At 44.7% G+C, this 17,632-nt stretch overlaps 1 protein-coding gene across 3 annotated transcripts in view; it reads left to right on the forward strand.

Moving 5' to 3' along the window:
• The window catches only part of Hdhd2 (haloacid dehalogenase-like hydrolase domain containing 2), a 31,962-nt gene extending 19,008 nt beyond the window's left edge, over window positions 1–12,954 (forward strand). For 2 of the 3 annotated variants that reach the window (NM_001412497.1, NM_001412498.1), the window contains 3 exon segments: window positions 6,504–6,720; window positions 8,664–8,727; window positions 11,661–12,954. In NM_001412497.1, coding sequence (NP_001399426.1) covers window positions 6,504–6,720; window positions 8,664–8,727; window positions 11,661–11,764 — 385 coding nt within the window. In that variant the 3' untranslated portion in view covers window positions 11,765–12,954. 3 annotated transcript variants of the gene reach the window in all.
• The last annotated feature ends 4,678 nt before the right edge of the window (window positions 12,955–17,632 follow it).

The raw sequence follows: 17,632 nt of genomic DNA on the forward strand, positions 1-17,632 counted from the left end.
GCTGGTGATTTGGGAAGGACATATTTAATAGGAAGTTGGGAGGTCTCTCTTAAATGAATACTAGACTCGGTAATAAAACCGTATGTTGACATAATACTGGCTTTGTAATTGCTCGGATGCTGTATAATTAGTACGCTCTCCCAACCATATTGATTTTTCTACACACCACATTTAAAGCATTACAGTGTACTTCTCGGTCAGCTCCAGTTTCACGAGTGCACTTAACAGCTGGAGGGAGAGTTAACAAAGATTCTGGGTCTTGGCCTTGTTTGCATATTGATGTTCCCACAGAGACTGCCTTCCACCCAGTGACTGCAGCTGTTTGGGCCTCTCAAATGAACCACCGATTAAATTACTATTCACGTTGATGATGGGAATAAACATTGGACGTTAAAGCCCATTGCATAACTGCCTTCACAGGCATCGTGCATCAAGACAGATGCATCAAACATCGTGTTCACCGCCTCGTCCCTATTCTGTTTTTAATGAACTGGCCGCTGTACAGTGCGTGGCACATACATATATCTTACCTGCCTGAGCAAGATTGAGAATGATTTTAAAGAATTGGCTTGGGGAACAGATATAAACCAGTTATAAAAAAGATCTGGATTTCTTTTGTCTAAAGCATTCAGATCCTAAGAACCTGTGGTAACTTTTTTCCTCTGCACTTAATACACACTGTCCAGGAAGAATTAATGTTGCTGCACTTCTCCACTATTTGAACGAGTAGAAATTATCAGTGCATTTGATACTTGCTACAAAGGCCCCCACCCTCCTTTGTAATCACTATTATCTTAGGACCATGAGTTTGGTGCTCTTAGGTTCATGTATTTCTTAATCAGTAACACATATGTAGCTCTCCCTAAATGACAGAAAGTATTGGTTTTTTAAATCTTTTTTAATACTTACTCACCAGTTTGCTTTTTCATAGAAATACTGTATGGTTTATTACTACTATGAATGTAGTATTAGTATGAATGTAGTATTAGTATGAATGTAGTATTACTATGAATATAGTATTAGTATGAATGTAGTATTAATATGAATGTAGTATTAATATGAATGTAGTATTTTAGTATGATATGTAGTATTAATATGAGTGTAGTATTAATATGAGTGTAGTATTAATATGAATGTAGTATTTTAGTATGAATGTAGTATTAATATGAATGTAGTATTAATATAAATGTAGTATTAGTATGAATGTAGTATTAATATGAATGTAGTATTAATATGAATATAGTACTATTTTTAATTTTACAGCAGTAAAATTAGCTTTAACTTCATGCATTAGCACAAAGCATATTTGTCTTAAGATCTTAACTAGAAGCCCAATGTAGAACCTTCAAGTAATGGACCAATTGGAAGGAAAACTACATACATAAATAGATTACTTAATAATCTAACCCAGACCTAGTATTAATAAGAGTAAAGAGTACCTGATCATGGAAACAGCATGAAACCGCACAAGAGAATAAACTACCTGCTTCTGCCACCTAAAGAGAATCATAATCAGTATTTGAGCATGTAACTAGCTTATTTAAATCAGTTTCTGTGCACATACTTGTCTATACTAGAATATCACAACTCACAAAATGCAGGGCATCACATCCTCAGGGAGTCCTGTCTGAGAGGCAGCTTTGAAGCTTCACCGGTGACCTTTTTTTTCTGTAATTCTCTTTCCTGTTACAGAATCTGAGCAGTGTTCTAAGGTCAGAGCTATGCAGAGTTTGGTACTCTTTGGATTGGAGAGGTTTTCTTTCTTTCTTAAAGAGTTGGGGATGGACTGAGATGGCTCAGCCGTCAAGAGCACCGGATGCCCTTCCAGAGGACCATCCACATGCATCGGTCCCTTCCAGGCACAGAGGCAAAACATTCATACTTACAAATAGATCTGAATGTTGTACAGTTCCACACATCTGTACAAAGAGTCATCTTTCCTTCTCATTCCTCTTTCTCATCTTCCCCCTCCTACTGAAACCCTTTCCAACAGGATGTGGAGGAAATTCTTGTGGTTGTTCAGTGGAGGATCGCTTGCTTGAGGGCATATCTTTTTTAACAGCAGCACAGTCAGGTTTAAGTATTGTAATGTATTTAATTATGAATCAGGAGAAAACAACAGGACAGAGAAGAACAGCAACAGCTCTGAGGACTGTTTGCAGATAACACTTGAGTCTAAGTGTTTACAGCCTGGGCAGGAGAAGTTTCACATCAGTGTGGTGCTAAGGTCAAATTAGAAGATTTTTTTTGTGGGACTCTTCCATTTATGAAATGGCTGTCAGCTGTGCAGACCTAATTAAAGTCTGGGAAGGGTCTGCGAGACGCCTGAGTGACCTGAGGACCATCTCCAGAGCCCCGAGGAAGGAGAGATCCTACTCCTGCAAGCTCAAACTAGAAGTTAAAGCCTTGGACGTGAGAGATGTAGAACACACAACTCTGAAGATGTATACACCCGTGTAAGCTGAACTGCGCTCGCAGTAAAGAACTGTCCTGCACCCTGTAGCCAGGCAAAGCCATAACCCTGCTCTGGCTTCTGTCACTATGTCCACTTACTGATCTTCATATGAGTGAAATCGTACACCGGTCACACTTTTGCTGCTTTGAGACGCCCACGGGTGACAGGACCTCACCTTTCCTTCTCTCATTCCTGCCTTGTGTTGTGTGGCCTTGGGTGAGCTTCCCAGGCCTCTTTGTGTGCTGTTCTGAGCACTTGCTTTGCTTCTGGTTTGCTGCTGTGGTGAGCATTCTCCTGCATGCCTATGGAGACACACGCTGTTCTCTTGGGAATGGCTTTAGGACTGAAGTTGTCTGAGAGTGGAGTAGGTAACAGTTTTAGCCTTGCTCCATGCTGCCAGTTCACCCAGTCACACATTCCCACCCACCCCACATTCCCACCCACCCCACATTATCACCAGTCTTGCAGTCTGTGGAATTGTGGCTGTCCATGTGGTAGCTTCTTAAGTTTGTTTATGAGTTTATTTCCATGATGATATTGGATAACAGACAGCTTTTCTTACGATGTGCCTGTCTACATCCTTTGCTGTTCTGGCTGAGCTGTTTTTACACTGATGTATAGAAAGTGTTCATGTGTTGTTTACGCCAGTCTTAGTTTCCATAGGCACTGCAGATATTTCAGCCTGGACTGGATTTGCATTTTTGATCTATTAATATGAGAGCACAAAGTTCTTAATTTTGATGGAATTCAACTTGTCAAAATTTTCTTCTGCTCTATTTCTTTTTTTTTTTTTTTCTTTTTTTCCGGAGCTGGGGACCGAACCCAGGGCCTTGCGCTTGCTAGGCAAGCGCTCTACCACTGAGCTAAATCCCCAACCCCTTCTGCTCTATTTCATAAATATGTAATACCCTAAGGACATGAAAATGCTATGTTTTCTTCCGTAAGCTGTTGTTTTGCCTTTAACAATTAGGTTTGGGCTCTGTTTGAGTCTTTATGACTCATATAAGAATGATTGACTGAGGGGTTGGGGATTTGGCTCAGTGGTAGAGCACTTGCCTAGGAAGCGCAAGATCCTGGGTTCGATTCCCCAGCCCCGAAAAAAAAATTAAAAAAAAAAAAAAAAAAAAAAGAATGATTGACTGAGAGAGGCAGTCATCCTATACATCCTAGCCTGGCATTGAACTTGTGATCTCCTACTTCAGCCTCCCCAGAGCTGGGTTACGAATTTGCAGCGCCATGCGCAGAGGGAAGTTCATGTCTTCATGTGTTTACTAGTTCCAGAAACAGAGAGACTTGCTCTTTTCCCCAGTGAATTCCTTGGCATAAACAAGTGACCGTATACATTACTTGTTTCTAACACGAGTGTTAGAAGACTGTTGTGTCGAGTTCAGGTGAAGGAAGAGTGCTTTGAGATACTTTGACTTTTGTTTTGAATGAGGGCAGTGGATCAGAGCATGGAGATGGGGAGAGACTGAGAGAATTAGGTAGTCCTGGTTCCTGGCTTGAGTCACTGGTGAGTGAGTTTCTTTGAGGAACTAAGGTGGGGGAGACTGGCTTTTAGGAGCTGAGGTGTGACAAGACTTAAGCCTGTCTTCAGTGGGAACGGTGACCGACTGGTAATGGCCTTAGAGAATTATTTTATGTTATTTGAAAAGATTGTATCGGGGTTGGGGATTTAGCTCAGTGGTAGAGCGCTTGCTAGGCCCTGGGTTCCGTCCCCAGCTCCGAAAAAAAAAAAAAAAAAAAAGAAAAAGAAAAGATTGTATCTAAGAGAGTGCTAGATTGCCCCTGAATTCTGGGTTGTGACCCTGGTTCTGGCTCTCTAACAAGGCAAACTGGATTTGGTGTAACACACACCACAGCTTCTAGCTGTGCTTACCTACCCCGTCTGTGCCCAGACAGCCCTTCCCTGGCTGTATCGCCTTGGGTTTTCTGATGTGGCTGTGTTGCCCAGCCAGGATCTTCTCAATTCTTTTCTTTGCCAGCCTGAAATTTCCAGTCAGAGGCTTTGGTATCAGGCCTTCTCATCTTTTCCCTTTGTTTCTAATGCCACAGTAGCCTTGCAGTTAAAAAAACTCGAGATTTCCTGCCAGCCTGTCATTTGTAGTAACAGGTAGAAAGCCACCGTTTGTTACCTGCTTACCTGCTGGCCATGGGAGCACTCATGGTAGAGAAGTTGCTGCTCCTAATGCACGCATCATTCTTGACACAGCTATTTCACTGCGTATCAAGCTGGCCTTGAACTTGACATCCTCCTGCCTCTGCCTCCACAGAGGGAATTCTGGGAATATAGGTGTGTGCTACCATGCCTGGAAAATATCAAACCACGAAAGACATTTGTCTGTTCCCTAGGGAACGTTTAGTTAAATGTGCTTCAACCCTTGCGAGCCCCAGTGAGGCTCGTGCTGAGCAGAGATCAATGGTGACAAGAGCCTCCTTCCAGCCTGGAGAGACGGAGAGAACACACATGTTCAGCTTCCAGGGAAGATGCTGGACATGAGGTACACACATCAATCCATGATTGTTCTCATCCCTAGCTAATATATAATAAAATATTAACCAAACTAAGTCAGATGTGCTTTTAGTTTAGCTATACAAGTGGAAAACAATTTTGAGGTCTGGTGCATAAAGAATTCCAGTTCTGTGGTGCAGAAGCAGATAAATGGATTGGGAGGCTGGCTAGGTGAGTCGCCCTGTGCTGCACTAAAGTCACTGCTCATGAAACCAGCAGAGGGGCTGTGCGGGCTACGGCCTGCGCACGCTCTGCGTAATTTGTAGTAACAGCAAACCCCTGGAATAGTCCGGTATTGGTTTCTACTTAATAAAATATTTAATCATAAATGCCTGAATTCTGCATCTCCCACAGGAAGTTATTTCTGTGCCCACTGACAAGAATAATTTAGCAGTTTCATAGCTGAGCGCTTAATTACTCATAATTGTGAGGGATAAGATGTGATGAATTCTTCCTCCATGGACTTACTAAATGTTTTAACTAAGTAGATGACTTCAAGTAAATTAAGCCAGTGAGGTCATTTATTACATTGGTTAAAATCAGATTAAGTAATATTATCTTGTCTCAAATTCCACTCGACAGTAACCCGAGTGTGACTTCCTGTGTTTGACTAAGCTGCATTGCTGAGGTAGGTGGCAGATTTGAGGGCTGTGACATTTGTGGAGATTCACAGTGTTTTGCCTGTGTTAGTAAAGGTCCCTAGTTACATGTAGTTTGTTTCTCACACTGTTGGGAAGTCCTGACTGATCTCTTGCTCCATCAGAGTGTGGCCTGTCCTGTGTAAGACTCAGTGGTAGCCTCGCCTTTAGACTTTGCTAGTGCTGGCCTCAGGGCGCTGGCCTGCCTGGTTTGCAGTTCGGAGAGTAGTAAGAAGGCTGTGTGATGAGGTGAGATTAGAAGGAGAAACTAGAAAATTCTGTATTAGACTTTGAACATAAAAAGGAACTTGCATTTTGTTACTATCTTTTTTTTTTTTTTCCTTTTTTCCTCGGGGCTGGGGACCGAACCCAGGACCTTGCGCTTCCTAGGTAAGCGCTCTACCACTGAGCCAAATCCCCAGCCCCGGAACTTGCATTTTGAAGTAGAGGAGACGGAACTACAAGCAGTCGAGTACTGTGCTTCTCCATCACGGCAGCAACAACCCTGTGGTGTCTTCAGAGGCCCGGGAGCCTCCCGCTTCCCATTAGGGAAGGGGAAACAACTTGTCTCATTACGTTCAGTTCTTCCCTCCAGTGCCTTATTTAGCTTTCGTTCTCTTAATTCTCTTTCCCTGGTGATCTGGGTAAAGTGTGTGAAATCACTAAAGGTAAAAGGTTGAAGCCATCCAAAATTTAATAATCTATCACCTTTAGTGTATCCGCGTATAATTCCCAGCAGTTCTTTGTGAATTCATTAGAAGACAGCAAGTCATTAAAAGTTAATAAGAAACTATTTGTTTCTGTGAGTGTGAATAAAACCACTTGGTAAATCTGACATTTTTTTCTCACTTATAAAAGACTTGCTCTTAGCCTGTGTACATTTTCTGCGTCCCTCTAGGCTGCTTCTGGATGGAGCCCCTCTGATAGCTATCCACAAGGCCAGGTACTACAAGAGAAAAGATGGCTTAGCCCTGGGACCAGGACCATTTGTGACTGCCTTAGAGTATGCCACAGACACGAAAGCCGTGGTAGTGGGAAAGCCAGAGAAGACATTCTTTCTGGAAGCATTGAGGGACACCGACTGTGCACCAGAGGAGGCCGTCATGATAGGAGATGTAAGTACAAGACCCAAAGAGATGTCCTGACTTGTCTGTGGTACTTGGAATCAACTTCAAATCCCTGCTTCCTTTAGCTGCTTTCCCGCACGTGGTCAGTGTATTCTTGTAAAAATAGAGGTGTGTGTCTGACATGTCTCTATAGAGACTAAATATATGCATATATACATATACACATGCATGTGTGCGTGTGTGTGTAAACTATTTATACACCAGTCAGTTAAATGTTTAATGTATCCTGCTAAAGAAAACCCCAATACAGATCTAAATACTTTCTAATATAGCTCATGTAGAAAACAACCTATAGCACAAGAATTCTACCACTTTTGTCTTTTTAACATACATTTATGAAAGAGTTACCTAATCAGTGTGTCCAGTGGTTAGGGATATTGGCTGCTTCAGCTCTTTTCATAGTGGGGTGCAGCCTGGAGTGACTGGAAGCCCGTAATGGTCACCTGTGGTGATGAACAATTACTATTTCCTACGTGGGCCACATGTGGTGAGTTGGTGCGAATGGTCTATTTTAGCGCTGTGACAGCTTGGTGCGAATGGTCTATTTTAGCGCTGTGACAGCTTGGTAGGGTGGAAGCAAGCACTAAGGTTGTCTGACCCAACCCTCATTTCATGGTGGAAACCGAAGCCTGGGGGGGAGCCCAGCACAGCTGAATAGACCTCAGGCTCCTCTTTAGACTCCCCTGGCTCCTTAGTCTCAGCTCCCCTGGTGTTGTCTTCTGGAGTCGTCCTCGAAAGTTGGTAGGATGCTCATGGACCTTGGTTTGAGAAACAATGGTTTTTGTTCCACCTTTTTCTCTTGGCGTTCTGCCTGATTTCCCCAGGTAGATGTGTGTGACAAGTTAATTATCTGGGGCTGGCAGGCCAGGGAGGGCAGGGAGCTGCAAGCAGTGTGCTCAGCTGTGTGCAGTTGCTGTTGTCCAGGAGAGAGGTAGATCCTCTCCTTGTTCCCATCCCCATTCCCTCAACAAGGAGGATCTAGCTGTTAACATAGAACGTCTTTGGTGGACTTCAAAGGAAGATTTGGGCATTTGGGAAAACATTTCCAAGAACTATTGTTAAATAATAGGAATCATTTTTTTTTTCTAGAAAGAAATTGTCTTCAGGCATGATCTCAGTGAGTGTGCTTTCAAACGAGAATTGGCAAGATTGACTGTCCTGATGCTTCTTCCAGGCCTTGACTTTTTAGTTACCCCACGTCCATTGTCAACATTAACCAAGTATATGCTGACTGTGTTTCTGGCTTGGGGGACGTTTTTTGAGCTAGAATTTCACTGCCCAGCCAGCTTCAAACTTTTGAGCTCACTCAGTTGTCCCGTCTCAGCTTCCTGAGTATTGGGACCATAGGTATGCGCACCACGCCCAGCTCCACCGAGCTCCCTCCAGCTTACTGTGACCCACAGTAATGTGAATGCAGACAGACTGTCTGCTTGCGTATGCTGCTTGGCTGGTTGGTGGACTTCAAAGACATTGGCCACAGAAAAGTTACCTTACAAGTCTGTCACCTCACAAGGATGCAGGCTCTCACCATCTCCTTTAAAAGGACAGACAGGTGAAGGAAAGAACTGAGGTCCAGCACTGTGCTCTGTGTTCTGTCCTGGGCTCCTACTCCAATGTTCACCTTCTGCCCTGATGATTTCCTCCTCAAGAAAGTTTACACAGAGTTACTTTAACTCTTTATACACATGTTCTTTTCTCACATTTTAAGAATAAAGAAGAGGGTTGGGGATTTAGCTCAGTGGTAGAGCGCTTGCCTAGCAAGCGCAAGGCCCTGGGTTCGGTCCCCAGCTCCGAAAAAAAGAACCAAAAAAAAAAAAAAAAAAGAATAAAGAAGAAAAACCTGGACTTTTGGGTAGCCGTCCTGACCAGCCATTGGCAGTGTGCTGGCAGGCTGAGTGAATGCTGTGGACTAACTGTCTGTGTTTTTCCAGGATTGCAGGGATGATGTTGATGGGGCTCAGAACATTGGCATGCTGGGCATCTTAGTTAAAACTGGTATGTATTTCCTGTGTAACCTTTCAAAGCTACGGCAGAGTGAGGCATGGTGATGCATCTTTAACCTAGCTTGGGAAGCTGAGTGGAGGAGCGCCATGCATCTGGACCAGGCCGGCCTGTGTAGCAAGCTCCAGGCCAGCCCGGAAGCACAGTCAACACTGTCTCCCTGGAACCCAGAGTTGCCAGAAGAGCTCAGCTCTCAACACTGAGTTCTCTTTCCACCATGACAAACGGGAAATGAGCAACGAGGGGTGCTGTGCTGCTGTACACAGCTGGAGCAGACTAGAGGCATTGGGGTGCTCCCCAGAGTAACCACACGGTGGACAATTCGCTGGTGCAGGACATCCTAGAAAACAACTCGTTCTGTGTGGGCTGCACGATGAGGAAGTCCATCTTTAGGAACCGGCTGCTGCCTTTATCCTGCACGTTCACTTGCATGTTTTTATTGCACTTGCCGAAAACATTTTCTTTTCTCTTAACTTCGGTTTTGGTGATCAGAAGTTTAGAGGACTGAGACTATTTCTCAGTGGAAGAATGCTTGTCTGTCTAAGGCCCTGGGTTTGAATTTTAGCACCATAGGAAAATAAGAGTTTACAAATTATTTCCACCAAAATTAGTTTCTTTCACACAGTCTATCGAGTTTAGGAGAAAAAGAGATGCCTTCTTTGGGCAGATTCAGTTGACCCATTATTTTGACAGCAATCCAGGGGTTAATTGTCTTGGTCAAAACTCTGTGCTGACTAGTTGTGTGAGATGGATCAAGCAAGGATCAAAATGTAAAGTCGGAGGAGAGTCCTCACAGGGAAGTGACCATGGAGTCCTCACAGGGAAGTGACCATGGAGTCCTCACAGGAAAGTGACCATGGAGTCCTCACAGGGAAGTGACCATGGAGTCCTCACAGGAAAGTGACCATGGAGTTCTGACCTCCGAAGAGCTGCTTCGAGGTTTGCAGCAGAAACGGGGGTTGGGAAACGTCAGGCAGCCGAGTGAAAAAGCAGGGCTGTGTGAAGCAGGAAAATGCTCGCGCCTGTGCGCAGGCCATTTGGAGCCATCACTTCAGAGTCAGCAGAGCATCTCCTCCCCAGGAGCAGTACAGCTGTGATGTAAGGAACAGGCAGCAGGGATAAGGCCAGAGAAACAGCACCCCCAACCTCCCTGTGTTTTCTTCTCACTGTCCCACCTTTGAAGGAGCCTAAAATAACGCTTTTGCTTTCCATCTCAAACATGTAATCAGTAAAGCAACTGTGGCCTTCAAGAGAACCGGCCCCTTGCTACTCTTGATGTGAGGGAGAGAATCCTAAGAGGAAGCCATTGTCCTAAACCCTGAGAACAGCCAACACTGTTACAACTTAAGCACAGCACAGTGGACAAGCACTAGTCTTCCCAGCATTTAAGATTGCTCTGAACATCTAGATTCATATTCAGTAATAAGTACTTTCCATAGACCATCCTGATCAATTTTGTGTCTCAGCGGGGGCATGTGATCAATGAGCAGTGTTCCTATGTTCAGCTGTTGGTTAAAAGACTTAACGTGTGTCCTAACCAGAATCTATTTCTGTTTAGCACGTGAAGTGGCGATCTAGAGAACAATGACACGGCTCTCTTGTCTTACCGCATCAACGCAGCTTCTTTGCTCTCTCCTTACTGAGCCAGTGCCGCCTCAGTGACTCAGGCAGAGGAGCTTCATGCACTCAGTCCTGTTGAGCGCCTGCTTTGAGTCAGATACCACGATGTGGCAACAGCTGGACCTGCAGCTGAGCACTGTGTCTCTTGAGCCTTGTAGAAACCCTGCTTTCTCGTTGGTCTAGCCGAAGTGCTCCAGAATCCCATGGCTTAGACACTTTTTTGTTGCTTAGACCACGGATCTAGAAAGTAGGTGGTATAGCAGTAGTCAGCCTTTGACATGCCGAGTAGAAACCCTGCCTACGGTTTGCTCTTAGGATTTAGCTGGAGACTTAAGCAGTGGACTTTGCTGAGTGGAGGATGGGAGGGGAGTGCAGTGTGTGTTAATGGCCCCTCAACTTTCCATGCGAGCTCCTTCACTGGAAGTGCTCCAGTAGAGCAGACAAGAACCATCTTCTGCAAGAGGGAGTTGCAGCAAACAACCATTCTGATAAAGCTTGATAGAGGATGATAGAGGTCACAGGAAAATAGAAGGAAGGAGCAAACAAGCCCTGCCACGCAGACAAGTGCACTCCCCTCTCGCTGAGCCCGGAGCCTGGCTCCCTCCCAGTCCTTCCTCCTGTTCACTTTGTAAAGATACATTTAGGGACTGCGTATGATGTGCCCATTGTAGTGTTAGATCCTAGGACCCCACTAGCATGTAAAGGAGACAGTCCCCACTTGCAGAAACTTAGTCTCCGAGGCTGTAAGTCAAGCAAGTGTGTAGCTACAAATTATAAACACTGTGGAGGGAACTGGACCTCGGAGAGAATGTTTTGGGCCCAGTAAGGGTGATGAAAGGGGACTGTGCTGTCTCCTGTACAAATGTGAAACCTCTCCAGTTCTGCACAGACTGGTTCTTTTTCTCTCTGGGCTGATGTGCTGAGTTGTACAAGGCCCACGAATCCCTTAGTCACAAATTAGGCCACACTTGGCATCTGGTTTCTATCTAGTCTTCTGTTTTAAAAAGCATTGATTTAAGTTACCTGCCTACCCTCAGTACTAATGTTAGGCAGAGAATGCTTCCCTGGTTTGAAGGAAACCTTAACTCTGAGCTGACTGAACACAGAACTATCCATAGTAAAGGACCAGAGGCCTGGGAAGGAGATAATGTCGCAGTTGTTGCTCCCTCGCCTCCTAAGGTCTCAGGAGAAGGTGCTTTTGGGAGAGGTGGAGCCATGACTGTCTGGTGCTTGTGGGATGCTCCTGGGTGTGGTGAACTTGATGTTTGAGCTGTCACCTTTGTTCACTGGCTTTACCTTCATTTCAGGGAAATACAAAGCAGCAGATGAAGAGAAAATTAATCCACCTCCCTACCTAACGTGCGAGAGCTTCCCTCACGCTGTGGACCACATCCTGCAGCATCTCCTGTGATCCAGCGTGTGTTGTCCGGACTGGATGCCATTTCTAACAAGATGGCATCAGCAGGCTGCGCCATGCAGTGCTCATCCTGTTTAACCCTTTCATTACACATTAATTAGGAACAGGGGTATTGAATTGCAGCCAGCCCTAAACCTTGCTAATCTCTCTTGTCTTATAAAAGATGAGACCTGAAGAAAGGGAGAGCTGGTATTCCATGCCATTGAGTTAAGATGCTCATCGGGGTCACGGGGCTGGGAGGACGGTTCCTGCTAGTGTGGAGAAACAGCAGTGGTTCTCCATTTCTCTATGGTGGAAGCGAGAGGGATCCTCTGTATGACTGGCTCACACAGAGGTGCCCTGAGAGGTGCATTAGGCTGTCATCAAGATGCCGGAGTCAGCCGTGGAGGCCAGCAGACAAATCACAGAGCAGCAAGGTAGCAGCAGCACGGCGAGCCCTTCAGCTGAGGTGCAGTGAAGCTGCTTTAACAGATGTGGAGAGCCAGATCTTCCACTGTATTCCCAGCACAGATGACTTTTTTCTCTTCATTAGCCAGAGATGACTAATTTAAATTTAGAACCCGAATTTAATTTAAAATAATATTTCCATTAATAACCTATTCATTGCAGATACCTATTATACTGTGTAACAGTTGTTTTGGAAATTTTATGTAAAATTAAAACTATCAGTATTTTACAGATGTTTTAATTAGACATTGTTATTAACAGGAACAGTGCAGAAACCAAAATCAAGCCTTTAATGTCTTATAGACCGTGCATTTTTGAAGTTAGTGTCCACCAGGGACCTATTAACTGTACATTTGCAAGATTTCATTATTTTTGCCTCTGACACTATGGGAGAAATCTTTTAGGAACTATTGGGACAGATTCAAGCTTTTATGTACTTCTTACTACAATTGTAAAATGAGATCTCGTCTCGGTGCCTGGATTATTCTTCTCATGTTAAACCCACCCAAATGAAGGAGACGAAGTAGGTAATGATTTTCCTGGTGCATTTGCATGCTGTTCTAATCCAAGGCCGTGGCAATTGTTTTACAGGGCTCTTGGGCACTGAATTATTAGAATGTAATTGTGCATCATCACAGTGCTCACCTTATTGAGGCACACGCTAATGTTAATGAGCTTCAGGCTTTGATGCTTGTTTAGAGATCAGCTCTGTCTTAGAACAAAGCTAAAGAAATGGCGTTTTCGTGAGTGCTCTCTTCTTGGTTTGCAAATGCCCCAACTCTGTACCTAGACACTGGCAAGTGCAGATGACAGTGTGATAGGACCATCCAGTCATAAAGTTGGAATGGCTGAGGGCAGAGCTGGTGCTGGGTGAGCTCAAACCCTCTGGCTGACAGCAAGTAAGTCACCTCAGCCCTCTCCACACAGTATTGCTGTGAATGTCGGAACCCATGCTAACTGCTCAACCTAGAAAACCTGAAAGGGGTGGGCTTGATGAGGACTGGCCTTGAAGAGCGAAGAGCTACATTTGGATAAAAGCTCAGCCAGAAGGAAAGCACCCTGCCCTGGAGCCTGCGGAAGGGGCCACATCCATCTGCAGTCTGGGATTTGGGTGCCAGGGTCAGCTGTTCGTTGCTCAGGAATTACCAGATACTTTGAAGCTGTGCTGGCCCTGTCATTGCGGGAGGCTACTGCCTCAGGGTTCTGTAGTTGAGGAGACTGGATTCCATGTCCTCTCTGCTGACTTCCCCACCTGCAGGATGGAATTGAGGCATCGTGGTTTCCTGGCCAGGTGCTCCTAGTAGCAGTGCCCTCAAGAGGTCCCACATCTCTTCACGGGACAAGACCGAGTCTCATTCTTTTTGTCTGCTGCCACACAGGCAACGGAATCCGTGGAATGAACTAAATATCACAGGAAGTTAAGCTAGGAGGCACACGTGTGGATGGAGAGCCAGCACGGCAGTGTCAGCGTTCTGTCACAGATGCCGAAAGGGAAAGCTCTGTGGAGACCAGCAAACATTGGTAGCTGATGTTCTGGAAACAGGACAGTGCCAAAGCAAGGAAAGCTCATGATGGTCCAGGGGTATCATGCTGACAGGATGGGAGACCTCAACCAGGTTTCCAGCCTGGAGGAGCAGCTGCTCCAGTGTCCCTGAGAGTCATGGCGATCTTAGTTGGAGGTACTTCTTTAACATATCTAACATGCATCAGGGCTCGTTAGCTGTCCTGTCCACAGAGAGGGCCAGGAGATAACTCAGAAGTGTACCTTAGACTTACTAGAATCAGAAACACTCCAGTAACTCTCTCAGCTGCTTGGCCATCTTGTTCTCCTGGAGGAACTGTAATTTAAGCGTCTAGGGAGCTTCCTCTGCCAGCTGTCTTAGTTTCTTTTCTTGTTGCTATGACAAAGTGTCTTGATAAAAGAAACTTGAGGGAGAATTTTTCTTAACTGCTACTTCACAGTACAAGTCCTTCATGGTGGGGAATCCAAGTCAGCAGGTGTATGAAATAGCTGCCCAGGGCACACCCCCACTCAAGATGCACCCCAACTCAGGAATGTACCCCCCACTCAGGAATGCACCACACTCTCGTTGCCTGGGGCCTTTCTCCATTTTCGGCAGTCCAGGATCTCAACCAGGAAGTGGCCACACAGAGCATAGTTCTCACCACCTCAACAAAATCAAGAGAATCCCCTACAAGGAGCCCAGAGTAATCCTAGATTATTTCAGAACAGCACTAACCATGGCAAAGGCCATCCCATAATTGAAGGGTTGTGTTGATGTGAAAGACTGTATCCGCATTGGTTTTACAATTATCTTCTCCTGGGCCAATACTTTGGGCCAGTGGGCACAACAGGAAATGCTGGGTATCGGGAGCAGTGAACTCTGGTAGAATGTAGAGCCAATCTGCTGGTGGCCAGATGTGTTCCTATCACACCACACACAGCTGCAGGCTGGGTGCAGCTCTACCTGCTTGCCACACCACATCTATCAGAGCCTATCATAATGACAGGCATAGACAAGGGACCACCTTACTGTGAAAGCTCCACAAATGTCCCTTGGTGTGATGTCAGATACCACCTTGGAATGATGGCACTGCCCTTTCGCCCTTAATCCCACACTTTAAGACTCCAGTATCTTGTGGGTAAGGAAGGTGGAAACATCCCTGTATTTATTATGTTCAGTTAGCTTTGGATCAGTGGCTCCAGTAACATGAAATTAAAGTACTTAGGCACCTGCAATAAAAAATTTTTAAAACTGCATTAATCTATCTGACCAGAACACTCTACCATGAGTGGGAGAATGAATCCCTTTCCCTCATTACAGTCATTTGCGTGGAGCCGTGCTTACATTATCATGATAATCTGTCACAAATCACAAAGGCCTTTCCCACATAAACTCATGGGGGGAGGGGATGGTTGCTGGCTTTTTTTCAATTCCAGCCATCAAGACCTACCAGCTAGAAGCACATTTCTGTCTCTAAGAGGCAGTGGATCAAAAGTCATACAAACTGCACAGGTCACTAACAACTCCGAGTATCTTCCAGTGCTCGTTTTCATGTCTGGGCATTGAAGCATACAAAACAAACCTACCAAAGGGCTCTGACGAGTTCAAAGCAACCCGTAGACTTCCTCTGCGGAGTGCAGTACGCTGGGCACTTGGGAGCAGTATTCATTACTCCTGGGGCTCAGGTAGCCCTTGCCTATACTGTTTTCAAGATCCATCCATTCAGTCAGTAAGAATGAGCTCACACCACGGAGCTTACATCCGAGGAGGACAAACAATGAAACACAGCTCGCTAATACAGTATGTCTGGTAAGTGATGAAGACAGCCATTGACAGTAAGGCCGGGTTTGATGGCGTGAAGTGTGGTCAACCAGATAGACAAAAAGGATGCAGATGATACAGGAGCAAGGGCTTACTAACCCTGGTTGCCAGAGTCTGAGAATGATGTTCAGATGCAAGCCAATTGCTGCTGCTTCTCGGAAGATTAGGAGATCTGGCAATATTAGACTAAATTTCCATCTTGAACTAGGCTGAATGACGACTGTGTCCTCCCAGAGAGTCTCTGGCTCTCACCAGTTCATTGCTCTCCTCTCTTCCGCCTATGCAGTTTATGAATCTTGATCTGGTGCCTGTGCCTCTAGCTACTAGGTCTTGATGGCTGGTATCGTAAAAAGCCAGCAAAGCCCTCATGAATTTATGTGGGAAAGGCCTTTGTGATTTATGACAAGTAAGCACGATAATGTAAACACGACTCCACGAAAACGGCTTCTACCCAGCACACTACTCGTGTGGCCTCAATTTCTGTGCTGCTGTGGGCATTTGAGTTATGAACTCATTTAAAATAAGTCAACAAAATTTTCTATGTGTTAAGATAAATTTTATTTATTCCAACTACGAAGAAGTCAACGCCTCATACAACTATATATTATATAATCCATCTATCTATGTAATATAATCTATGTAGATAATCTACATATGTAAATATATAGTTATAGATTATATGGAATATGTAGTCATATATCGTATATAATATAGTTTTATACTTATAGCTACACATTATATAATTTAGATTATATATTATAAGATATATGTGTATATATATGTGTATATATGTATATATATGCATATATATATACTTTTTAAAGTACATATGTGTGCATATTCTAGAGACCAGAGGACAACCTCAAGTGTCACCCTCAGAAATATCAGGATCTTATTGGCCTGGAGCTCACCGATGAGGCTGCCTGCCCAGCCATTGAGTCGGGTTTCCTCCCATCTCCGCTACCTCCCCAACACTGGGTTATAAGCACGCAGCACTAGACCTGGATTTAATGTTAGGGATCAAACTCAGATTTCACATTTTAAGCCAACAGAGCTTTTGCCCCAACCCCTTAACCTACTAAAAATAAATGATAGACCCCTCCCTCTATAGTTCAGAGAACATCTCGGCAAAGGGGACAGAAGAAAGTCTAAGAGTTGGGTGACAAGGAGATGAGCTACAAAACACGCTCTACTAAGAATGACAGTTTTACAGTCATGAACTCACGGGCAAGCTGAGGTTACCCATCCAACCCTGCACAAGACTACAGTCAACAGTCAGTCGTGGATTGGGAGGGGGTCTTGAGCCCCTACCCTTCCCTAGGGAACTTACTGATTGGGTGCTGAGGGAGAGGGGTCATTATATTGAGCTGTATGCCCACTGAGTCACAAAGACATTATCAAGGGAAAGGGAGGGAGATGTGGTGGGAGTGGGAAGGAGGGAAGACAGGGCAAGGTGGGAGTAGCCAGAATGAAGTATACATGAATAGGAAACTGCCAAAGAATACATGTAATTAAACGTACTAAATAGGGGCAGGAAAGATGGTTCGGTAGTTAAGAGCATTTGCATTCTTTAGAGGACCTGAGTTTGGTACACAGCACTCAGGCAGCTAATCCAGAGCTGACAGTCTTCTGGCCTCCATGGCCTCTGTACACATGTGACATTCACTCACACAAAGAACAAGTAAGGGGTTGGGGACTTAGCTCAGTGGTAGAGCACTTGCCTAGCATGCGCAAGGCCCTGAGTTTGGTCCCCAGCTCCGAAAAAAAGAAAAAAGAAAAAAAAAAGAAAAAAGAAAAAACAAAGAACAAGTAACTGTAGATAGTCTACAGTAAATTGGTAGGAGTTGATCTCCTTTCTCAAAACCACACTAAAATGAAGGAAATAGAGAAGTCATAAGCCCAAAAGATCAGCCAGTAAGAGGATGCAGGTAAGAAGATGTAACTGGAAGATGCCAAGTGGGTGCTAATAACCAAACTGGGCATCAAAGACAGAAGCACACAACTACATACGCACTTTACCCCCAGAACACTCTCCAAGACGGGAATCTTTGAGGGGTTGTGTAGAGGGAAGTGTAAGGCAGGACTGAAA

The sequence above is a fragment of the Rattus norvegicus genome, chromosome 18, assembly GCF_021556685.1.
Source record: "Rattus norvegicus strain SHRSP/BbbUtx chromosome 18, alternate assembly SHRSP_T2T, whole genome shotgun sequence".
Taxonomy (NCBI): Eukaryota; Metazoa; Chordata; class Mammalia; order Rodentia; family Muridae; genus Rattus; species Rattus norvegicus.